Source organism: Microtus oregoni, unplaced genomic scaffold (assembly GCF_018167655.1).
Source record: "Microtus oregoni isolate MIOR12 unplaced genomic scaffold, Mior012 000018F_ref0000195, whole genome shotgun sequence".
Lineage (NCBI taxonomy): Eukaryota > Metazoa > Chordata > Mammalia > Rodentia > Cricetidae > Microtus > Microtus oregoni.
This window is the reverse complement of record NW_024543077.1, coordinates 32,340,958-32,366,542: the sequence shown is the minus strand read 5'-3', so window position 1 is coordinate 32,366,542 and position 25,585 is coordinate 32,340,958. Positions and strand designations below refer to the sequence as shown.

The window sequence follows — 25,585 nt, the reverse complement described above, 5'->3', positions numbered from 1 at the left end:
GTACGTCACATACTTTAGTGACCTCTCTAGCAGTGAGATGCAGAGAATTTGGAAAATGTACAAAATACGTTAACAGTTTTATAACATGTTTGTGATTTGAGTTCAATGTATAGCATATAATGTTTGTAGTACAGGTTCCGTCTGTGTAGACAATCTAAGAGACTCACTCCACCCTCCATTCGAATTATCCTTTTTGCTGTCCTTACTTCCAGGGCTCTTTCCTGATGTGGGCGGCGGTTATTTCTTGCCACGACTTCCAGGCAAACTGGGCTACTTCCTTGCCCTGACCGGGTTCAGACTGAAAGGAAGAGACGTGCACAGAGCAGGAATCGCCACCCATTTTGTAGATTCAGAGAAGGTAATTTTTGGGTTGAGATCATGGGTCTTTGGGAATATGAGTATGAAGGTTGAATTTATTCGTTAGAGCTGTATGACCTCGGACAAAGTACTTGAGCCCAGCCCCACATCCCCTCCTCACCGTCCCTCTCCTCCTCCACGCTATCCCACAGCACAAGGGCTGCTTCATTTCCTGTCTCGTCCTCCCTTTGGAGGCAGCATTTGCTGTGCATGTGCATGGAGCTGCAGTCCACGTTTCTGTCAGGGCTGATGTGAAGGGAGCATAGATCTTAAGATAAGGACCCCAAGGGGTTAAAAGCTTTCTGCCTCTGTCAAGTTGCACGTCTTGTTTTCTTAACTTTTAGCTGCCCAAGTTAGAGGAAGAGTTGCTGGCCTTGAAGTCACCCTCGGCAGAAGATATTGCGGGTGTCTTAGAAAGCTACCAGGCACGGGTAAGTGGTTCCCAATCACAGGGAACATACGGTGCTCACACAGCGAGCGGTCAGTAAGCATTGGTTCTCTTCAATAGAAAGCATTGAGGAGCCGGGTGGTGGTGGCGCACGCCTTTAATCCCAGAATTCGGGAGGCAGAGGCAGGCATATCTCTGAGTTCAAGGCCAGCCTGGTCTACAAGAGCTAGTTCCAGGACAGGCACCAAAGCTGCAGAGAAACCCTGTCTCAAAAGACCAAAAAAAAAAAAAAAAAAAAGGAAGTGGGGGAGGGAGGAAGAGCATTGAGGGTCATTTATTTCAAGGCTTGGTGAGAGGACCAGAGCTTCCGTGTTGGGGTAGCCACCTGATACCTGCCCTCTGCATAGCTTGTCTTTTGAACGTAAGTGCTTGGCTTTGGAAGGGGCTTCTGCAGAAGCTTTAGCTGTGCTCTGTGGCATCTCTGTGACAGGGGTTCAACGTTCAGACTCTTTGTGGCGCTGCCAAAACGAACCACTAATAATACAATGTGCTGCGATGTTTCATTCTTACGTCACCTGAGTTTTCTTATAAAGGCCAAAAATAGAAGCTGGGGCGGTAGCAGCCCAGTCAGTAACGTGTTTGCTGCACAAGCATCTCAGGACTTGAATTTGATCCCCAGCACCCACTTATGGGAGCTTTTTATAAATCGAGATATGGTACATTTGTAACCCCAACTCTGGGAAGGTAGAGACAGGAAGTCCCCTGAGACCTGTTGAGCAGCCGGCCTAGCTTAGGTTAAGAGGTGAGCTCCAAGTGCCGATGAACTGACACCGAAAGAGGAATAACACATAAGGTTGATGCCTGGTCTCCACAGTTACATATCCACACTATACATGTGTGTGCGCGCACGTATACACACACACACACACAGAGCCAAGAATCCTTACAAATCACAATCAAATACATGATCGTCTAAAATTTCACTGGAATTGTAGTGGAGGAAGAAAAGGCAGAGATTGATGAAGTCAGATGAAATGAGAGAAAACAAAGGTGGAAATGATGTATCAATACAATGGCAGCTTTAGAGAAGAGGGCTCTAACTACAAGCGAGATTGTGACATCATCCTTGGGGGGGGGAGGGGTGTCAGCCAGAGCAGCTGAGTCCTGTGGCGAGCCCTTTAAGGAGCCAGGAGCCTCTGAAGACCTGCGCGACCCACGCTGTGGGCAGGGGTGTAGTGCGGTGGTGGGGTGTTTGCTCGGCTGTTTCTTCAGTGCCACAGAGAGGAAGGGAGAGAGTAGGGGAGGAAGAACGGAGAGGCCTGGAGGCAGGGATACTGGTGTGGAGCAGGGAAAAAAAATAATAATGTCTTGCAAGTTTTAGTGTGTGCAGCTACATCTCCAAAAGTCTAGAAAGGCCGGCCAAGGGCCGGGGACGGGCGGGTGCTGTACAGGAGGGAGAGGCGCCTGGCAAGTGGGAGGACCTGAGCGGGCTTGCAGATCCAGGGTCTGCCGTCCTCCTCCATGCGCTGGCACTCGGGGAGCTCCTCCTGACACCTGGAGGTCCTCGCCTGGTCCTGGGAATGCGCCATTCAGTTGGCAGCTGTGGTGGGCACGCCATATGACTTACTGAAGATAAACAGGACCGTCTAGAGGGCTGGATTCCTAAGTACTGGAACGGAGAAACACATGATACGCAGGCTTCCAAGCGAGAGCTTGATTGGAGTTCAGTGTCTAAAAGCTGTGTAACAGGGCTGCCTTGTAGACCAAAACTCAGCCCCTTGCTGCAATGCAGCCTCACATTCCGGCACACCGCAAGAGTGACCTTGGTAAGAATGATCTTGGTAAAGCGGCACGTGTTTATAAGAAGGTGCCTGCTGTGTCGTGTGAGGTATGGGTGGTCAAAGAGAGATTAACTGAAATATAAACAGGAGAGAGCTCAGGTCGAGAGCCCGTAAAGGATGAGTACTGAATACTTAGTTGTCTAGCTCCACGAGGTCAAGCTGCAGGGATGCCAGGCAGGCAGTGGGGGTTTCTAGTTCTGACGGGTACTTGACGTGGTGTTCTAAGGTCTTGGGTCCTAGGCTCTTATCTTTAGATGCACAGAAACATTGAGATGACAAGAATAAAGAAATAAGGGTGCCTTTGGCACTTTGAAGCGCTTATCTGGAGCTCTGTGATTCTCTGATGTTTGAACATACGGTAGCAGCTATTTATGGAAGTGTTAAATGGAATTTGAATGAAAGCGATAATCTGTCACAAATGTGTCATTAAACGTGATGAACTTGTAAAGGATTTTTTAAAAAAGATTTGCGTCACTTCAGATTCCTTCTTTTCAAACAGTCCAAGATGGATCAAGACAAATCTGCCATATTTGAGGAACACATGGACAAAATAAACAGGTACTTAACTCAAGGTACTGATCACGCTGTCCTTTGGGAGGCTGAATCAAGTCAGATCTGCTCCCGCTGTCATTGTTTGAGAAAGCTCCACATTTTGAGACGGATAGTATCCTGCTTTTCTTTTCATTTACCTTTGAAAGTAACCTCTCACCCACTCTTGCAAGAGGAGTTATTCGTTGCTGGCCTCTCCTGTGCTTGCTCATTTTAATACAAATATCTCTTTTTAAAGTTGGGGAGAAAGGCCAGAGAGTAATTGAATTATCTTACCTTTTGTCTTCACAACATCATCTTCCAAGAAGGTACTATTAAACCGCTCAGCCAGAGGCTCTGTGCTGTGATCTGGGACTAGCCAGCTGGCCCAAGGGAAGAGCAGGAGGAAGGTGGCTGGGAGATAGTGCTGTCCTCTCTGTTCTGAAGCTTCGGGTTTTGTAGTTTAGGCAGTATTTAAGTGTAAGTCCCAGGAATGCACAGAAGCAATTGAGAAGGCAGGAGTGGCTTCACGGTTCACTGGCAGTGGAAGACAACAATTGTTCTTACCGGGAAGTGGTGAGCATTTCTTCCCTCGCAAAACACCTTGAAAGTCTTCCTATTGAAACGGGGCTTGGGAAAAGCCAGTGCTCAGGCGCACTGGTGTCTTGGATATGGGAATTTCTTGTGTGCTGGTGAAATTGTGCTTCTCTTTTTACAGTTGTTTTTCAGCCAATTCTGTGGAACAGATTATTGAGAATTTACGGCAGGATGGTTCACCTTTTGCCATACAACAGTTGAAGGTAATGCATGAATCCTTTCTGTCCCAGCTGAGTCTGGACATCTTGGGACAGGGAAGCCTGCCTGGGGGGTGTCAGTATTCCATGATGTTGTTTACAAAGCCTCTGAAAGCCTTTCTCCTAAACCGTGACTGTACCCAAATGTCATGTCTATCTTCTGGCTTTTGAGAAACCAAGTGAAGCTGGTTTTGTGTCCTTTGCATGTAACAGAGAAGGACTTTGGTGGCAGTATTGCATGTAACAGAGAAGGACTTTGGTGGCAGTATTGCATGTAACAGAGAAGGACTTTGGTGGCAGTATTGCATGTAACAGAGAAGGACTTTGGTGGCAGTATTGCATGTAACAGAGAGGGACTTTGGTGGCATTATTGCATTTCCAAATGTCCCTTTGTCTTCTGGGAGAAGCCAATAAAAACATTTTTTTAGAAGGACTGCGTCACTGCAGAGTAGACACCTGGTGACATTACAGTGGCGATTTAGCCTATTAATAATGTTTAATATGAAAGATGGCCTTCTTTAACCGAGCGATTAAATAAGGAAGTGATACAGTGTAAGCTGGCATGCCGCCATTTCCTGTCACCGCTAAGTATTAAGCAGTGTTCCTCAGAGTTAGACTTTCTACACATGCCTGGTTAACAGCGGAAAAAAACCATTTGGGCTATGTGTTATATGCATGGGCTTGATAACCCTTGGGCCTGTCATAGGACTGAAGCATCTCAGGATCCTAGACAGAGAAAGAGAAGGTCTGCTTCTCCACACTTGAAATGTGTCCTAGCCTGTCTTCATCTGCAGATGAACCCACATTGCGCTGCACAGCAGTGGCTTGGACGTTCATTTCCAGAATGGCAAGACACTCCATTGCACAATGTATCTGGGGTTCCTAGCAGATTTTTACTGTAAGAATTGTTGTGGCCCTGGACATTTTCATATATGCCTTATTATTGTACGATTCATATTTCTGTTAGGTATATAGCCACAGTAGTATTACAAAGCCCTGCCTTGTATGTACACATATTTATTATCCTAAATACTCTTCCTATAAGGTGGTTTCTGTGAGCCCTGGTTGGTTCCACACTCTTACCACTATGTGCTACCATTTCTTCTTCATTTTGGTCATTCAAGAGCACATAAAATAACATTGTATTGTGGTCTCGATGTGCATTTCCATTATAACTAATGTGGTCAAATGCCATTTTATATATTGATTGACCATATGAGTATCTTTTCACATGAAGTACCTTTTAAATATTCATCATATTTTGTAAAATTTATCCGTTCTGGATATGAATCCTTCAGTTGGCATCTGGATTGCATGCACTTTCTCCTTTAGCCCTTCCCTTCCCTTTCTCTTCCTGATTCATAGTAACCCAGCTTGTCTTTCCCCTTTTTTATTTGTTCTTTTAGACCTTTAATGTATTGGTCTACCTTCGAAAACTTTCATATAATAAAATACATCATATACAAAGGCATTAGGACCTTTAATACCTTCCGAAGAGAAAAGTCAATATTATGTTTTACGTTTAGAGTCTCCAAGCTCTCCTGTGGGTTTGGTGACCCCCTGGCAGGACTCACAAGACTCGGCATGTAGTGACACACACTCAGAAAAGCCAAAGGGAAGGCACGTGGAGTGAGATTGGCGAGAACCAGACTTCCAGCACATGTCCATATTCAGTGTCAAGATGGTCACTCTCCACCTAGTGCACTGGAATTCCGGTGTCCTTAGAGGAACGCCCGCACCTCTTCTCTGCACAGGTGCTATGCTCTGTCATTTATTTAGGCCCACGTTCATTTCGGTGACGTTGCAGTTTTTTTTTATAGAGAATTGCATCTGTATGTTTTTCATCAGATTTATCAGTAGATAGTGATGGTTTTGATGCCTTTGAAAATGGTATCATTTAAAAGTTAATTTCTGTTTGTTAAGATATAGAAGTAAAACTGAACCCAAAATTTGTATATATACCTTCTACCTTGTATCCATGATGGCTAAACTCATTATGAAAGTATTTATAGTTTACAGATTACTTTGAATATTTGGGGATTTAACTTTATCTTCCCTTCTTTTTTTTCTTCTAACTTCTTCACCTGCATCCTTCCCACTTTCCGTTCACACCCCACTGCCCTTCTTCCTACGTTGGCTTATACCATCAGCACTATTTAGTGGGAATGGTGAGAGCTCCTCATGTTGTCTTCCTGTCCTGGGGAAAGCTTTTCAGAACACCGATGTCGCTATTGCTGTGTGAGATCTTTATCAATCAAGACCAGTTTGAAAACCTGAGGGCATCGGTGTCTAAGCCAAGCACTCAGGCAGAGGCCCAATCCAGTCATCGTCCACGCTTTGTCTTGTTCATGCTTTCGATGTAGTGAATGCTTTTCCCCAAAGAGGGAAGTCATTGCCTGACTGAGTCCATGGATGTAGTGCATTCTCATCCAGTAACAGCATTGCAGGTCAAAGAGAAAGATAAGTCAGGGTAGGAAGCGCTAAGAAGAACTTTAAAGGCCGCCTCCTTGCGCCTTCTTAAGGTACAATCCTCTGTGTTTCTCTGTACTGACAAAATTACATTTTAGACACATCTGTTTAATCCCTCTCCATCATCTTCCTTGACTTCCCTTTACTCTCATGGCTGTTACTTTGTACAGAAGAAGGAGGTGGGCAGCCCTAACCAAAGGCAGTGGACCACACACATAGAAAGACAGGAATGTAGCAAGGGGGACTTGTTGCTTGTTGGAGAGAAGAGTGTCTTCAGTGGGTAAGAAGATACCCGGTAGATTATAAGGAAGTAATACACATATAAAACTAAAAATATAAAAGTTTAAAAATAAAAAATATAGAATTCAAAGTGAGAGTTCTTTGAACCCAGTTTAAACTTTGAGCTATCAATATCAATAATCCATCTGAAAACGGTTTGTGCAGTTATAAAGGAGAATGCAGGTATGTGGTAGTCTCTTGTGTCAATCAGGTGGCCACAGTCAGCTGCGTGGCTTGGAACACTAGTAATAGGCTCTTTAGATTCAGAACAAGTCCCATGGATAAGCTGAAGGATCGGATGTGGCATTCTTACTTTTTAATTAATATTAAAGGAGAGTTAGTCATGAGCTGTTTTCTCTGCCCGGGTTATGTTGAGGTTGAGACACGTCCAGCTCACAGCTGCTACCTCCCTGCTCTTTCCTTTGCTTACTTTCTTTAAGCTCTTTGCTGAGAGCCCGGGACAGAGCAGTCAGCAACTCCTTCCTTCCCTTCCCGGCCGCTCAGCTCTCCTTTCCTGCCTTGAGATGATGTGTAATCTGTACAAACACTCCAGTAAGGTTTATTTGACCAGGCTCTGCGTCGCTCCATTTGTGGAAGGGCCTGTGTTCCTGCTGTGGCGGGCTGGCACGTTTGCGTCTCCTGCTTTGGCCGAGGAGTGTTTTTATGAGTCTCTGGCCCGTGGAAGAAGTTCTAAAGCACAGGTGTTAGTCTGGCTTACTTAGGAATTTAGCTGGCTTATTACATACGGCAAACGGGCAGTTGGCTAACAAGGAATATTTTTTTTCTCCAAAGGTGATTAACAAAATGTCTCCGACATCCTTAAAGATCACACTGAGGCAGCTCATGGAGGGCTCTTCCAAGACCTTGCCAGAGGTACTGACCATGGAGTATCGGCTAAGTCAAGCCTGTATGGTAAGAATTTTATATTGAGTGTTGTTGTTTTCTAGTTAGGAAATTCATTGCAGAATATGTAAAATTCTACAATTTTACACTTTATTGCAAGTGGCAGACAGATTATCAAGGCTTGAAGAAAGGAATTGGGCCACAGTCCAGGAACATGATCAGTCTTTAAGAAAACCATGGTGAGCGTGCAGGATGGTGAGCGTGCAGGGTGGTGAGCGTGCAGAGTAGTGAGCGTGCAGGGTGGTGAGCATGCAGGGTCTGTGGGCTCATGGTGAGTGTGCAGGGTGGTTAGCGTGCAGGGTCTGTGGGCTCATGATGAGCATGTAAGGTGGTAAGCGTGCAGGGTGGTGAGTGTGCAGGGTGGTGAGCGTGCAGGGTGGTGAGCGTGCAGGGTGGTGAGCGTGCAGGGTGGTGAGCGTGCAGGGTGGTGAGTGTGCAGGGTGGTGAGTGTGCAGGGTGGTGAGTGTGCAGGGTGGTTAGCGTGCAGGGTCTGTGGGCTCATGATGAGCATGTAAGGTGGTGAGCGTGCAGGGTGGTGAGTGTGCAGGGTGGTTAGCGTGCAGGGTCTGTGGGCTTATGGTGAGCGTGCAGGGTCTGTAGGCAAGTTCTTGAGTTATAAAACTTTGAATAAAATCATGGAAGAAAAGTTTCCAAGTCTAGGTAGGTGGCATCTAGGTGAATGAGGCAATCAGACACAAGTATCCCCAAACAGATCCCCACACCACATCCCACTAGAACACTAAAGGAATGGAGCCCAGAAAGGATAGTGGGTGCTGCAGGGGAGAAGGACCATGCCCCCATGGAAACGTGGGCTGTCGGAATCACAGCTGAATCTGCAGTGTAGCCCTTAAAAGTCAGAGCGGCTCAGACCAGTGGAAGAACACAGATGCCAACCCAGACCATTTGCCCAGCAAAACCACCTTTCCAAACTGAAGACTAAAGAAAAAGCCCTGTAAGGAAAGCAAGTGGAAGTAATTTGTGATCACCAAGCCACTTCCGTGGAAGGACTGCCCCAGACTGCAGAGAGAGCAGCATAATAACGGGCCACAGGAGAAAAATTCACGTTAGGTCAGTGGTTACATCAAAGGGAACTAAGAAAGCAAACAGCACAAGTCAGCATCTGACACATCTGGCCGTCAGGACACCCTGCTAGAGTAACTGAATAGCGGTGATTCCAGCTCCCCAGTCAAAGGCACAGGTTAGCAGGTTGGGCTTAAAATAGGACCCAGCATTTTACTCTTCCAAGAAGAGTGTCCCCACCAAAGAGAGACAGGACCACGGTGAGAGAATGGCCGCAGGTGTCCGTTCCAAGCCAACAATGAGGAAGCGGGAATTGCTGTCTGAACAGCTGACAAAAGAGAGCTCAAATCAGAACTAATAAGAAGCTACAAAGAGCATCACATCATTCTGTGATAGGACAGTCTATTGACAGGACGTTATAGCTCCACAAATATGTGCAACAAACTCGGTACATCAAACTTCATAAAGCAACTGCTACTAGAGATAAAACCAACGATTACCCCCAATACATTATAGTAAGTGACTTCAGTCCCCCACTTTCACCACAGGACACATCATCTAAAAATAGATGGAAAGGCTGTGGGGCTGAGCATCACAGGGGTCTGTTACCTGCGGAATATTGAGCCCACACGCTGAAGAGTACACCTTCCTTTCCATAACCTGGGGAATTTTCTCAAAACAGGCCACATATTATACAAAGCAAGTGTCAACAAGTACAGGAAAACTGCAGTAACTCCTTGTATTTTTTCTGACTCCATTGGAATAAAGCTAAATATCAGCAGTGATGGAAAATACAGGGGTCTTAGATATTAAACTGCACACGTGAATGATGAATGGGTCACTTAAAAATAAATTACTAAACTTGAATGAGAATGAAAACAGCACACCCCAATGTATGAGAAACAAGGCAATAGTAAGGAAGGTTTACAGTCAGTGAGTTTGGGCAAGCTGTTTCAGGGGTGCAGAGGCAGAGGTTAGAGCACCATACCCTGGAGATGAGGGGCAGACGGGCTATGAGGAAGCGAGAATAATGTGGGTATGCCGCCTTAAAGCAGAGTCCAGGACTGCGGCTTATCTGTAAGACGGAAGATAATTGAGCTTGGTCATAAAGGGCTGGGAATTATCCAGAGGGAAACAAGGTTACAGCATACCACACTGTGCTAGGACCCGGGTTAAAGTAGCCCCGTGATGAACTGATGTAGCTACCTCATGAAGGAAGCTGCATTCCCAGGCAGCACAGTTACTGTGTGGTAGCAACAGGCTTCTGACTTGCGTGTCTGCAGCCACTTAGTCCTGTGGCCTCTAGCGACGGTGTCAGGAGAGAGCTGTGGCACCCCTTCTCAAGGGAAACCTCTGGGAGGACAAAGGAGATGTGGGCTGGAACGCAGGCATGACTTGCCCTCTGAAGGGAGGATCCCCCCCCCCCCCCCCCCCCGCCCACACACACACACAACTTCTAGTCTTGAAATGGAGAGGAAAGCCTGGAAACTGCATCCACCACAGGAATTTGGGTGCAGAGAATGTGTGTGTGTGTGTGCTTGCGTGCTTGCGTGTGTGTGTGCGCGTGGCTGTTGGGAGCTTCTCTTTTGTTAATGGGGACAGTGAGTCCTTAGTTGGGAATGTAAGAGGCAGAGCGAGAGAGAAGGACGGACATTGAGGAAGCAGAGTTGAAGGCGTGGCCTCGAGACTGGGGAGAGATCATGGATCCTGGCAGCCTTCTGTGCCTGCTTGAGACTTACTGCATACATCATGGACTTTAAAGGGAGTGGCATTGCTATGGTTTTCTTTAGGGAGGCAGCTAATGTAAGGAATTTGCTGGAATAGTATAAAGGTTTGAGGGCTGAGGACGTCTTCCAAAGCAAGTGGCCATATCAGTGGCTTCGAGAGCCTGGTCTGGAGAAAGAACAACGTGAAGGCAGCATGGTGGGGCAGGGTGGAGGCTGCACCCACCTGAGAAGGAGTAGAGACGTGCCTCAGTGGGCTTGCCTGAGCCAGTGAAGTTGGGCGGTGGTCTGAGGGGAGCTGTCTGGAGGGCGCCATACTCCGGGTGCCGTGGCCACAGCTGTAGTCATAGGGCTGAGGTGGGTGGAAGAGGAAGAGCGTAGGAGCAAGGGTGCCGGAATTACTCCATTCGCTCTGCTCTTGACTCTTTCAGGAAGGTCATGACTTTGATGAAGGCGTTCGAGCCGGTAAGTGACAAAGGGGGTTTGTGAGCATTCTCAGTTAAGTTCAGTGGCTGTTTTAGTGGAAATTAAACTTTTAGAATGGTTGCTGTGCCTGTGTGTGCGCATGCACGTGTGTACAACATATGGAAAGGTGTCTCCAAAACTAATGTTTCACATTCATACCCTGTGCGTGTCAGACCCTGTCCCCTCTTGAGTGGTCAGTCGTGTCCGTCCGTCCCCCGTCCCCCCACTCACGGAACCTGCCCTGTGAACTTGTAAACATGCCGTGCTGCATTTGAAAGGTGCATTAATCGTTGCCTAGAAGCCTTCAGCTGCCTCTTGTTCCTTCTCCGTTTGTGCTATTCTCCAGCACCCTCCTCCTCATGCTTAGGTAGTTGGCATCACTGGGAGAGCACAGGGGGCGTTATAGGTAACACTTTTGCCTTGCTCACGGCAGCAAATTTACAAAACACTTATGTCGTTTTTCTCTAGCAAACTTGTAGCCATTCTTTTTCTTGTGTTTATGAAGAGCTGTTTTCCATATATAAAATGAGCTGTTTTCTTCTGCATAAATTTTGCATGTCTCTTCCTGCCTCTGCCTCCCAAACATGCCATAACTGGCCAGTTTTCTTGCTTTTATTAGTCATTTTGGTACAGTACAGACACCGTGTGTGTGTGTGTGTGTGTGCATATGTATATGTATGTGTGTGTGCACATGTGTGCGTGGTGGGGGGGGGACTATTGCTCTACCATCGGCCTATACTCTACAACCCCAGAAATATTTTTCTGAGTAAAAAGCTGTGTTTTCTGCACCCTGAGATTTGGTAAATTTCTGCTGTTGTAAAATTCTCTTCATTTGCAGTGTGACGTGAATAACTTAGTCACCATCAGACTCACACAGCAAGAGCTTGGCAGCTGTGGGACAGCGCAGAGGCAGAGACAGGCGGATCTCTGTGCGGCCCAGGCCAGCCAGAGCCACATAACAGATCATGTCTCAAAAACAAAAACAAAACCCACCACCAACGATAACCAAAAACCCAAAGTAACTGCTTGTCAAGCTACTTTTCTTTCTAAAATTGGGGCGGGGGAGGTCTTTTATTATGAGACAAGGTTCACCATGTGGGCCAGGCTGGTCCGATACCTGCTGTCTCGCCGCCTCAGCTTGCTGAGTGCCGGGATCAGGTGTGCGCCACCAGGCCTAGCTCACAGTGAGACAACACTGCTGCCTCCTGGCTCAGCACAGACTCTGCTCAGACAGGAGCATCTGCTGGGGGAAGACTGTCTAGTATTCTACTCAGACAGGAGCATCTGCTGGGGGAAGACTGTCCAGTATTCTACTCAGACAGGAGCATCTGCTGGGGCAAGACTGTCTAGTATTCTACTCAGACAGGAGCATCTGCTGGGGGAAGACTGTCCAGTATTCTACTCAGACAGGAGCATCTGCTGGGGCAAGACTGTCCAGTATTCTACTCAGACAGGAGCATCTGCTGGGGCAAGACTGTCTAGTATTCTACTCAGACAGGAGCATCTGCTGGGGCAAGACTGTCTAGTATTCTACTCAGACAGGAGCATCTGCTGGGGCAAGACTGTCTAGTATTCTACTCAGACAGGAGCATCTGCTGGGGCAAGACTGTCTAGTATTCTACTCAGACAGGAGCATCTGCTGGGGGAAGACTGTCTAGTATTCTACTCAGACAGGAGCATCTGCTGGGGCAAGACTGTCTAGTATTCTACTCAGACAGGAGCATCTGCTGGGGGAAGACTGTCTAGTATTCTACTCAGACAGGAGCATCTGCTGGGGGAAGACTGTCTAGTATTCTACTCAGACAGGAGCATCTGCTGGGGCAAGACTGTCTAGTATTCTACTCAGACAGGAGCATCTGCTGGGGCAAGACTGTCTAGTATTCTACTCAGACAGGAGCATCTGCTGGGGCAAGACTGTCTAGTATTCTACTCAGACAGGAGCATCTGCTGGGGGAAGACTGTCTAGTATTCTACTCAGACAGGAGCATCTGCTGGGGCAAGACTGTCTAGTATTCTTGCTGTGATTTACAACTATAACGCTGTGTCAGCACATTCAATGTTGACATCTAGGATGAGCTCCTTTCTGGTTACAGAAGATGAAAGTGAACCCTGCCAGCAGAGCTGAGGGTCAGAAGCTCTCCCTCCTGCAGGCCGAGCTTCCTGCACGGGCAGCATTTTCTGTCTTGCACAGATGTGCTCAGGGCTCACTCCTATGCCCTTCAGTAGAACCCCAAGGAGGTAGCTGGTGTCAGCCATAACTGAAGGGGAAAAGTCTTGTGGGAAGCAGACCCTAGGACCAGTCCTCTGTTGACACTGGCTAGGAAATAGAAGCTTTCAGTCCAGTATAAAGATGGCTGCATACCGACAGCTCCCAGGTACCTGAGACTTCATCTCAGAACAAACTAAACACACGTACCTCTCCAGCATCTGCATTTGATTGTGCCGAAAGCTGTACCTATACAACAAGGCGTCCTTCCTTGGTTCCCAGACTGCTCCTCCAACTGTACTTAATTTGGTGTTTTTTTTTTTTGAGTATCCAGAGCCTGTATATTAAGACTGGGAGTAGAGAATAATGACAGAATGCTCACCCAGGGTGCAAGAGGTCTAAGGTTCAAGTCCTGTGCTGTCACAAGCAAGCAACAACAAAGCAGACATGGAAACACACACAGACACACACGCATGCTCTCTCTCTCAAATACACACACACTTCCACTCTTTATTAAAGTTATGTATGTTAAGCATGTCTCAGATTTGCTACCGTATCACGCTTTTTTAAAGCTGTTTGCAATTATAGGTTGAGCTTCTGAATCCCCTCCCTCCACACATCCACACATCCTGAGTCCACTAACCCCAGAAAACAGGATTCTCTTTATTTTCTTAAGTGTTTACACTTAGAATCCCATGGGGATATAATGTGGCTACCCAGAGTGGTATCTGTAATGAAATAGGAATAGAAGATTTTGTGATTACCTGATGGTGGTCTTATTTTTTTTTTTAATACTAGAGGATTTGGTAAGATGATAACATCTACATTTAATTATGTATACAGTCTCCTTTCTTTACCTCAAGTAATTAATTTTCCTCTCAAAGCCTGGTTAGAAGCCTGGGCCCTCTGCCCTCCATTGCCTCCCCTCCCCCTTGCACCAATATGTGATTTAGCTGTCTGCAATACAGAGATTTCATTTATAGTTCTGTCTGAGGCTGGAAGAGGAATATTTAAACTGCCAGATTAGTTCACTGGGTTTTACTGAAAGCATAAACGTTGCAGAAAAATGTGCTGTAGAAGAGAATGCCTAGTAAGGCAGAGGTATCAGTTCAGTGGTTCCATCTGATGGCAGCACAACAGGCTGTGCTAATGTCTCCACCTTCTTTTCACAGTTCTCATTGACAAAGACCAGAGTCCCAAATGGAACCCGGCCAGTCTAAAGGAAATTACCGATGAAGACGTGAATGGCTATTTTAAATCTCTGGGTAGCAGTGATCTGAAATTCTGAGGTGGCCAGACCTCCTAAAGTTTATTTTTGGAGCAAGGGTCAGTAAACATATCACAGAGGCTAGCTCGGTCTCTCAGCTTGCCCGTTTCCAGCCTGCAAACTGGAAATGGCTTCCTCACTTTTAAATTGTTGGAAAAGAAATGAAAAGACTAATGTTCTATGATATGATGGTCACCTGAAGTCGAAGCACCGGTGTTTATAGTGATTCATGATACAACAGTTAGCTGATGTCAAAGGCCAATGTTTCTAGAACTTTACTGCAGCAAAACCATCCTTGTATCTAGGCTACTGGAAGTGGCCATGTGTGGTGGTTTGAAAGAAAACGGCCCCCATAGGGAGTGGCACTGTTAGGATGTGTGGCCTTGTTGGAGGAAGCGTGTCACTGTGGGGGTGGGCTCTGAGGTCTCCTGTGCTCATTCGCATCTGCTGCCTGTGGATGAAGATGTAGAACTCTCAGCTCCTTCTCCAGCACCATAGCTGCCTTGTCCCCCGTGATGATGATGGACTAAACCTCTGAACTGTAAGCCAGCCCCAATTAAATGTTTTCCCTTTAAGAGTTGCCATGCTCATGGTGTCTCTTCACAACAATAGAAACCCTAAGACGCCATGACATATACTGTATGGCCCGCAATGTCTCAAGTGTCTCCTGCGATCTTCATCAGAAGTGAGTTGCTGGGCCCTGGTTTAAAAGATGGGAAACTCTCAAGTACTCCAGAGAGTCTTCAGTTACATTCTCTCATTAAAATGGTAACATTGGCTTCCAGTGGTAGTTTATGTGTTAATCAAATTGTGTATAGATTATCAAAAGTAAAGACCCTGAAATTTGGAGGGGGTATGTTAATTAATGCCTTACAAATGTTCATGTAAGAAAACGTGAATGAATTTGGAACAACACTTAACAGAAGAGTTACTCTGTAAACAGGAAGAGGAAGAGTCTCACTGGAAAAGAAGAGTTACTCTGTAAACAGGAAGAGGAAGAGTCTCACTGGAAAAGAAGCTTCGTCTCCAGACTGCTGTCTCGGCCTCAGCTTTTCCGGGTCATGGGAACATACCTTCCCGGCAGAAATGCAAGTTATGCCTATTATTTGCAGTATTTGCTACCCTGAAAAAAATGGAACTCCAGTCTCTAAGACAGACACACCCTTACTTTTTATAAGTTATATCAAACTTTTGTAGGAAAAGTCAAAAGCAATTTAAAATAGAAATGTCTTTAGTAACTGGAGGTTGACAGTTTTCAAATATTTCATGTGTGTGCATATTTTGCCTGCAGAGCCATAAGAGGGCCTTAGGTCCCTGGATGATTATGGGTAACCATGTGGGCACTGGAATTAAACCTGGGCCTTCTGGAAGAGCAGTCAGTGCTCTGAATTACTGAGCCATCTCCCCAGCCCCTGGCAGATTTATGTCAGGATAATTTTATATTAGAGCCAGCTAATCATTTGTTTTGTAACTTGGTATAATTTCTCCTTCATCCCAGGCTCCTGGAAAAACTAAGAGAATTGAGGTAAGAGAATTGCAAAAGCAACAGAACTGAAAGGAACACTGGGCTCATTCCTGCACCTCCCCCACACAGAACTGAAAGGAACATTAGGCTCATGCCTGCACCTCCCCACACAGAACTGAAAGGAACATTGGGCTCATGCCTGCACCTCCCCACACAGGTGGAGGCTACTTTTCCTCAGCTCTTAATTTTTATGACGGCCTTTTTCTCCAGACAGTTCAGAAATAATACCACGATATTGACCACGTGTTACAGCTATATTCTTAAAGCTCCAAAATGAGACCTTAACCCAATGGCTTGTCTGTGTCCATGTTAGCAAGACATCCTAGAAGTCTTTATGTGAGACATCGGTGGACCACACCACAAGTGTTTGCTTCAATCAAGTAAGTACTGATAGCTCATTTAATTGGACTTTTATTATACTTGCAAAAAAAAAAAAACATTTTCACAAATTTTTTTTGGGAAAATATAGCACTTCCGAGTTAACTCCTACAGATGGGACTTTGCTAACAAAATGAGTTTCGTAGATAAAGTGACAGCGAATTCTTTAGAGCTAGGGCTTCCGGCTCCGTGGGGAAACCCATGGCTGGCTGCGTCATTTCACACAGATACTACATGTGTATAGACCGACATACACATTACTGTTTCTTGACATCATGTGTCCATTTATAGCTTCTGATTTCTAAAGTAATAAAGTGTAGACGTGTACTCTGTCCCCTCCCACAGGGCCAGTGGGGACAGAGCAGGACGTGCATAGCTTCCCGTTTCTGTGCATTTATTTTAATGCCTAGGGGACATTTGATACAAAGTCCTTTGGGCTTAAGACAATCCTGTGTGTCCCCTTGAAAATTGTGCTTTAAGTGATAACAGGTGTAGGTAGTTTGCAAAGAACTGATAAGGCAGCTAAGATGGGAGAGTTCTAGATCGAAGGCCCGTGACCAAAAGGTGACGGTACCAGAGACTACAGCAAAGCGCATTGTGGCATTTAGAGTCTTGGTACATAAGGATTGGCACGTTGATTTCCTCCACTGATCTCCCTCCACGGTTGCCTCTGGGAGACCGTGTGCTGATAGCATCCCTCCGCCCGTACACGGATGCTATGAGCACCGTGCTATGAGTCCAGTACCGAAGGAGTCCGCCGTCTGCTTATGGGCCTCCCTTCTCGCTCATCTCTCCTTAATGAAAGATTTCAAATGAGGATCAGATGTTTAATGTGAAGGCATGAAAGGAGGCTGATTTCTTATCAACGGTGTCTCGCTAAGTGCAAACGCTGTCCTGACAACTATCCAGTGTGGTATAAAGTTTGCTCAACTCCTTCGTCACACATGGTTTATCCACCTACTAGGTAAGCCTTGTGGTTCCTTGTTCATGGGCGGATGTGCAATTCTCATATATTCTATATCGTTAAAGCCTGACTAGGTGAGGGCACAGTGCTTACTTCACGCTCAAACCGTTCATACTTGCTGAAAGGGGGTGGCAGCTGGGAGCAGACCTCTAGCTAGATGCAGACCTGGCAGACACCTTTGCTCCACCCTGGGGGGTGGGGGTCAACAAGGAAGAAACGAGAAGTTGAAATACTCACGTGTAACCCCAACCCACTTGCTGTTATCTCTGTGTACATGTCTTCTTGTTATGACCAGCATACATACTTTATATACTTAATTGTATATTTTGAATAACAAGAAACCTTGCACCAGGTGACCTCATAGGAGAAACCAGATGAGTGAGAACCGGGTGACCCGAGTCATCAGCACAGATGCTGGAAGCTGTGCTGCTCTGCAAACTGGAGCCTGTACTTCTGGGAGGGACGTCTGTGCAGAGCCAGGCACAGGAGGGGTTGCTGTAGTTCTGTGAGCTACTGGATTGCAGGTGTAGCGGGGTACTATGCTTCCCATGGCTTAGTAAAATTAGCGGAGTGGCCAGGTATCTGAAAGCAAACTGAAAAAGAGCTCATTTTAACAGCCTCTCTGCTCCTAAAACTTGGAGAATTCACTCTATTTGGCTTGGATTTCAGCACATTATGAAAACTAGAGGCAACGTTTCTTGTTATTGGCAAAGCCAAGTACCTATTTATCTCATTAGCGATACCAAAAGCCTTTCTCCAGTGGTTTTGGGTTTCAAGGACGCTGATAAACCATATAGCTGAAGGGCTGGTGTGGGTGGGCTGTTTCTCTCTCTAGTTAGACCTGGTGTCTAGCACAGCTTGGTGACAATCCTGGACAGTCGGCTCCGTTCTTCCACTGGCTTTGCCCAATGTCTTCTGTTACTGTTGAGCTTTATATAGTTCTTTAAATAAATAAAACAGTATATACTAATGTATATACTATAAATGCTTAATTTATAACATTTCTATAATCTGTGGCTAAGAGCACCCTGTGACTGCTAAATCCCACATAGGTGCTCCCTTGGGGAGGAGTGTTCTGTTCTGCTGTCTAGTGGAGGAGAATTACAACCTCCTGTATGCTGGCTCTGCACCCACCCCAGCACTGCAGGAGGCTTTACCCACGCTTAGCCATGACACTGGGCTTGGCTTGTCACCTTGCAGACTGGGCTTCTGTCATTAAGACATATTGGATTAAAGGTGTCAAAGGGCTTCTTAATTCAATCCCGTAAACTAATGTCATGGCTCCTATAAATTATCCTTTAAAGATGGCTGTAATGGGCAATGTTTAAATCATCCAGGCAAAGCAGTGGGATGGCCCTGAGGCCCAGGGCGGCAGTTATCCTTCTCACCTATAAATGAACTTCCTAGTAAGAGCATCCGAGGCAGCCCCGTTTCCTGCTGGCTCTCTGATTTTAAGTTACGGTGTCAGGAAGTGGGCAGTCCCTGGCCTGCAGACAGGCTGTGGGCCACTTTGGCTGGAGTTCAGTTCTTTTCAAGCCATTTTAAGGAAACCCCTTTTCCTGGTCTGGGCTTTTTTTTTTTTTTTTAAATTTTTTTGGTATATATTAACAGAAATAGTCATTTTAAAGTCAATCCCTTAAAATAACCATTTGAAACTTGGGCACTTTTTATTCAGTGTTTTCTTTGGTGATATGCCATCACTGCCTCAGGGAGAACATGCTTGGGCAGACAGCTCAGCTGGTTGCTGGGTGCCACAAGGCCTCTGCCCCTCCTTCCTGTGACCCAAATTCAAGATGGAGCAGCTATACATCGATGTTAACATAGAACTGCCTAAAACTGTATGTCATCGTAAGCGTCGCTACCCTAATATCATAGACACATCCAGGTGGGGTTTTGAAACTTGTCTCGTGTATTTAAACTAGCACCAACCGCAGCCAGAGCCTAGCGGAACGCCGTCAGCCGGTGGCAATGGCCGTGTCCGAGCCCTCGCTCTCGATGTAGGGGATGTTGTAGTACTTGATGTTCTCGCACGCCCACTGCTGCAACGCATCCTGCACGATCTCATTGGCCAGATGCTCTGCGAACTCGAGGACCACGGGACTGGGCTCCGGGAGTGTCTTCACTTCCTCTTGGACTTGGGGTCTAACTGGAGAAGGGGTCCTGGTCTGACAGCTGTCATCGGGCATGAAAGCTATTTCGCTCTCATGTAGCTTGTGGATGTCTAATGTGGTTGGAAAGGGGAACGCTTCCTTGGACTTCATGCAGCCCATGATGAAAAGCTTTGGCGGACTGAAGGCGAGTGGTGTTAATTAAGACGACGTCCACAGCATCTTTGGGAAACAGCACAGGGTTGTTGACGGCAGCGGTGACCAGGCTTCCTCTCGGGCCGCTCTGACAACCACTGGCCCCTTTCAGCACTCCTCGGGTCTTGTGTTCACCTGCCGAGAGAAGGGAGTTGTCACCGCAAGGTTCTGCATGGTGTGGTGACCTGGAAGTCCTTAGTTCCTTGTGAGAAAAGCGGGGTTCTCAGCACCCAACCCCAGGAGCCAAAGCTGGAGAAGTCACTCAGTGGGAACGACAGGACACTCGCCAGACATTTTGAAAATCAAAGTAAATGAAGTAAAATTTTACACTGACAAGTGATCGTTCTTGGACTGAATTCCACCCACATTTTTTTGTTTTTTATTCTTTCACAATTTCACACATATATAATGTACTTTGAGCATAGTCTCCCTACGACCCTCTACTCCTTAGTCATATCATCAAACCACCAAACCCCTCCCAAGTCACCCTCAAACCACCAAACCACTTCCAAGTCACCCTCCTTTGTGTTTTCTGTTGTCTCTTCTTCCCACCCTCCCTCTGCTGCCCCCATGGGTGGGGGTGTCCCACAGGATGTAATTAGGCAGTTTTAAAGTCAATCCTTCAAAATAACCATTTGAAATCTGGGTCCTTTTATTCAGCGTCTGATTTGATGGTGCCCCCTTTGGCAGCAGATGTCCCCCTGCAGGAATGAGCAAGCGTTCATGTCATGAACATTACTCTCTATGATCCCAGGGCTCCAGGCTCAGGGAAACAGCAAAGCCTTCCCCTGGTTGGAGTATGGATGTTAGCAGTGTGCACTGTAAGTTTCCTGCCTCTTCCCAGCTTTTCTGTGTGTCTGCCATTTCTTCATCGCCCGTGGCCACACACCCACTGCTGTGCAAGCTGTGGCAACCACTGCTGCTACCAAAACCAAAACAAAACATTGTCTACAAAGAAAGTTCACCAGGACGTGGCTCCTTTGTTTGTTTATGCTGTATGGTTGGGTCTTGCTAACCATGGTGACACTGGATAGTTAGGACAGATGGAACCCACAGGTCTTTGGCAGGAAGTGTTTGCTGATCTCTGATCCTTACTCTTAGGAAGAATAAAGCGAAGTGTGCTCCTGTCGCCTTCCCTGTGAGCTCACCCATCTGAGGCTGCTGTTCAGGTCTGACTTTGTCCCCTGGCCAGATTTTTACAACTTAAGGGTGAGAAGAGGATAATGGTCTTCACATCTGTGTGTGCCCTGGATAACACAGACGTTCAGGAGCCACCTGGGTTTTTACTTTTTCTTTCTGAATGAAATACATCTATGAAGTTATTTTAAAACAAAGGTTTCTTATACCAGAGTCCCTCCATGCTCCTCCTGTCGGTGTTTAAACAGTGAGCAGGCCACACTCTGTGGCATGCCTTTGCGTCTTACGTGGGTGTTGTCACTGAATGAATTGACTTATATAGGTGGCCACATTAAGGACATGCAGCCACTGGGGAGCACAGATGAAGCCACCAATTCCTGTCCACAGTACCTGAATAGATTTCGAAAAGAACACCAAAATGTCATAAAATGAAAGTTGTTATTTTTGAGACCTCTGGTCCATGTCAACTCACTTTTAATACTTTGTACTCAAAGCCTAGGAAAATTAACCCTTTGGAAATTACTGCTTTACATTTTTCTTTAAATATATGGTTTTTCTCTTTATATACTCACAGTCCCCACCACTAAGTAAGGATAAAAAAGGGGGGAATATATGTAGTTCAATAAAAATAATTTTTAAAAATAAGATATATAAAAAAAAAAGAAAAGGGGAACAAAGGAATTCCAGGCTTCTGCTTTTAAATTTGTTTCGTATGTCACGCTTCATGTTCTGGTTTTAGGGAGGTTTTTCAAAGGGGGTATAGAATGTGTTGAGTGTCTTGTTTGCTCTGTTCAGCTCATTGACACTGGGTCTACCTTCGCTACAGATCTTTAACACAGAGCATGCAATTACTTACCACAGAATCTATTTTGGACTGAGAAGTGATATCGTCACTGGACAATTAACATGGAAATGACTAGAGCACCCTGTCATAAACAAAGAGGCAGACGTAGGTTTATCCGGTGGCCCCATCCTCTACCTGTCTTCCATTTCCAGCCACGGCAGAGCACCTTGCACTCTGACCTTGCCTGGTAAGCCTGCTCTCTCATCTCTATGCCTCCTGCATTCAACACCACTCCTCTGGGCCCATACCCAGTGCTGTGGCCCATTCTGAGGAATCCCATCTGCACTCTCCCAAGCTCCAGGTTTGGACCAGGATGCACCTGCTCAGCAACCTCTATCTTCTAGACCTTATCCTATCTCCTCATCCTAAAGCTACCTTCCAGGTCTAGCCTGGCCAGCACACTCTGGGCTCTAGTCTAGCTTAGCGGCTCCACAAACTGCCTGCATTCACCTCAATTTGGATAGAGCCCAGTCCCACATCCAGTGCTCCAGCTCAGACAGAGGGGCTCTTCCCAAAAACCCTTCCAACCTCCAGACCTGGGACAGAACACACAGCCAGTGTGCTTCCCCATCTGCAGGGTCCGCATCAAACATACAACCAACAAGAAAAATATCCACATGCACAAACCTCATCGAAAAACAATACAAAAGAACAAAACTGTCTCCTCTAAAAAGCAGTCACTTAGAAATGTTCTCTAGTAAGAATCACCTTACTGAGGCGCAGGGCACAGATCTTAAAAGAACAGTCACAGACTTCATCAAAGAATTCAAGGAGCTTAAGACAAAACAGCTCAGCGAACTTAGAACATACAGAGAAAAAATGTGTTGCATGATGCTCCCCCCCACAAACAAACCCCACAAAAATAAGGCTGAATGAAATGACAAAGGCAATCGAGAATTTGAAAAACAAATTTGATAAAAAGACAAATATTGGAGAGAGTCAAACTGAAATGAAGATAGAATTGGAAAATGTAGTATCCCAGTTAGAAAAAAACGCGGAGGAAGGTCATACACACGGAATGGTTTAAGTGGAAGATAGAATATTGAAGATGAAGGAATTGGACCACACAAGCAAAGAATATGAAAAAATTAAACACAGGAAAAGAACATGGAGGAACTATGGGATGCCAAGATAAGACCGCATCTTCTAATTAAAGGCATAGATGAGAAAGAAGAATCCCCAGTCAATGGCATAGACCAGAGCTTAATATAAAAATAGACTTCCTCAAACTAAGGAAAGACAACCCTTATAGATACAAGAAGCATACAGAACACCAAAGAGACAAGACCAGAAAAGAAGCTACTTATGAGCTACCACACTTAAAACTCTCATTATGCATACAGAAGGAGTGTTGAAAGCTGCAAGAGAAAAAAACGTCACATATAAAGGCAAATTCACCAAAGTATTCTTTGTGGATTTCTCAGTGGAAACTTTGTAAGCCAAAGGAACTTGAAAGAATGCTTTCTAAAGTTCTAAAAGACATGATGGCAGCCTTAACCACTGTATCTAGGAAAACTATTTAACAGCAACGGTAGGAGAAAAAGGTTCTCCTGATATAAACAGTCTAAAAACGGCGTGTCTACCAAAATGATCCTATAGAATATTGGAAGCAGTACTTTAGACTGAAGAGAGGAATACGCATGTCCAAGAGACTCTTAAGAAAATTAAGCTGTAATTAATGAAATACAAAGCATAACTAAAACAGCAAAAACGTCAAGAAAATTACTTCAGTATACACACCCTTGAATAATAACTTTAAAAATGTATGGATTAAATTCGCCAATCAAAAGACATAGGCTAGGTGAGTGGACTAAAACAATATCTTCCTGTTATCGACAGGAGACTTGGCTGTAGGCACCCCTTTAAATTGAAAGGATGGAGAGAGTGCTCCAAGCAAATGGGATCAAAGGAAGCAGCCGTTGCCATCCACATACCTGACAAAATTCAACTTCAAACTAAAGCTACACAGGAGGAAAAGGAGGGCACTTCATTCCCGATCAAGGCAACAATTAGCCAAGATAATATTGCAATACTAAACACACCTGGAGCAACTCTGGGGCACCCGATTTCACAAGAAAGCATAGTGCTGAAATTAAAGGTAGGTTAACACCAGCCCAGTACTCGTAGGTAATTTCAATAATGCACTTTATAGATCAATAGATAACTCATATTATCCATGTAGATAGCTCATCTGGAAAAAAAATAGGGGAAACCTTAGACATTTTACATCAAATGGACTTAATAGCAGAATATTCCATTCAAACACCAAAGAACATACATTCTATTCAGCAGCTAATGGAAGCATCTCTAAAATAGACCACATCCTAGGTTGCAAAAAACAATCTTAAATTCAGAAAAAAAATAATTCCAACTGCCCTTTTCAGCCATGATGCAATAAAACTTAAAAATGATCGCAAACAAATTTCTATTAAGTGTTAAACTCATGGAGATTAAACTACTCATTAGTGGACAATGAACCGGCCAAAACAGAAGTCAAAATAAATTTTTAAAAGTTTATGGAACTAAATGAAAATGAAAACACAATAATAACCTTTGAGGCACTTTTTAAAAAGTTCTTCAAGTACCCCTTATAGCTCCATATTGAATATGCCTATATTCAAAATAAAACCAGAAGGAGCATAAATAAATGACATGATACAACTCAAGAATTTAGGAAGACAGAAGACAAGCCCAAATCCAGTAGACAGCAAGAAATAAAAACCAAAGTAGAAATTAATGAAATAAAAAATTAATATAAAGGATCAATAAGTCTAAAGAGCTGGTTCTTTGAAACAATAAGCAAGATTGACATATTCTTGGCCCAACTAACCAAAAGAAAGAGAGAGGCTCCAAATTAATGGGAATGAATGGCAAGACATTTACATTCGGAATATTATAAGGGAATACTCAGAAAACCAGCACTCCATCAAGTTGGAAAATATAAAAGAAACGTGAATTCTAGGTACATAGAAACACCAAAGTTATACCAAGAGAGGTCAAGGACCTGAACATAACAAATGAATTGACTGAAACAGTAATAACATAATAATAAACATAATAATAATAAACCTCTGACCAAAAAAAAAAAAAGCCCAGCCCAAATGAATTAAAAGCATATATCCATTCAACTTTGACTTTCAAATATCTTCAGCCAATACTTAAATTTTAAGAAAAAAAAAAGGAAAACATAAGGAACACTCCGAGACACCATCTGTGGAGCCAGTATTACTCAAATACAGGTAACGAAACAGGAACACACACGAAAAAAAACCAAAACACTATAGGCCAATGTGTCTGATGGGCACAAATTAAAAAAAAGTTCTCAAAGTAATTGTGAATAGAATACAGGCACATGTCAAAAGATTAACCCACCATGCAGGAGCAAGTTGACTTTATCCCAGAGATGCAATGGTTGAATGTATATAAGTCAATAAATAAATCATATAAGTGGGCTTAACATCATATAATCTCAATAGACACAGGAAAAACAAATCTTAGAGAAAAATCCAACATACTAACATGATAAAAATCCTAGAACAGGACTGGAGGAAATAAACCTCAGCACAATAAAGGATACATATGAAAACCCACAGCCGACATTTTCCTAAGTAGAGGAATACTCAAACCCAGTAAAATTAAGAAGACATGGTTGTCCATTCCTCCTCAATCTAGTGCTTAAAGTACTAACTGGGACAGTACAGCAAGGGATACAAATAGGAAAAGGAGTCAAATTATCTCTATTTGTAGATGATATATTATGCATAAGAGGCCACACACAAATAGTCTTCTGGAGAACTTCTAGAAAGAACAATTTCAGCAAAGTGGTGGATACAACATCACCTTTACAAAACCCTGTAGCATCTTTACATCTCCAACAAATACTCTTGAGAAAGAGATCATAGCAACACTCCCACTTACAATAGCCTCAGACAATAAAATATCTTGGAATAAACCTAACCCAGGAGGTAAAAGGATCTCTACAATGAAAACTCCAAATCTCTGAAGACATTAAGAAATACAAAGACCTCTCATATTCGTGGGTTGTTAGAATTAATATTGTGAAAATGACCATCCTGCCCAAAGTGATATAGATTCAATGCAATCCCAATCAAAATACATTTATCAGTCTTTACAGAAATAAACAGCACCCAAAAATTCATACACAGTCAGAGGAGACCTAAGACAGCCAAAGC

The 25,585-nt window shown here is 44.7% G+C and overlaps 2 protein-coding genes across 5 annotated transcripts in view; one reads left to right on the top strand and one right to left on the bottom strand.

Annotated features, from left to right (window-relative positions):
• Positions 1-14,687, top strand: part of LOC121458948 (3-hydroxyisobutyryl-CoA hydrolase, mitochondrial) — a 47,495-nt gene extending 32,808 nt beyond the window's left edge. Inside the window, exons 8-14 of the mRNA XM_041668383.1 lie at positions 213-358; positions 702-788; positions 3,086-3,144; positions 3,833-3,914; positions 7,449-7,568; positions 10,735-10,768; positions 14,147-14,687. Coding sequence (XP_041524317.1) covers positions 213-358; positions 702-788; positions 3,086-3,144; positions 3,833-3,914; positions 7,449-7,568; positions 10,735-10,768; positions 14,147-14,262 — 644 coding nt within the window. The 3' untranslated portion in view covers positions 14,263-14,687. The remainder of the gene's footprint in view (positions 1-212; positions 359-701; positions 789-3,085; positions 3,145-3,832; positions 3,915-7,448; positions 7,569-10,734; positions 10,769-14,146) is intronic.
• Positions 14,688-16,532: 1,845 nt separating this feature from the next.
• LOC121459042 (small membrane A-kinase anchor protein-like) overlaps positions 16,533-25,585 on the bottom strand; it is a 60,021-nt gene continuing 50,968 nt past the window's right edge. For 3 of the 4 annotated variants that reach the window (XM_041668540.1, XM_041668541.1, XM_041668539.1), the window contains exon 2: positions 18,823-19,546. In XM_041668540.1, the coding sequence (XP_041524474.1) occupies positions 19,064-19,378 (315 nt within the window). In that variant the 5' untranslated portion in view covers positions 19,379-19,546 and the 3' untranslated portion in view covers positions 18,823-19,063. Of the gene's footprint in view, positions 17,702-18,822; positions 19,547-25,585 lie in introns of those variants that run through there. The other variant, XM_041668542.1, reaches the window with a different exon arrangement.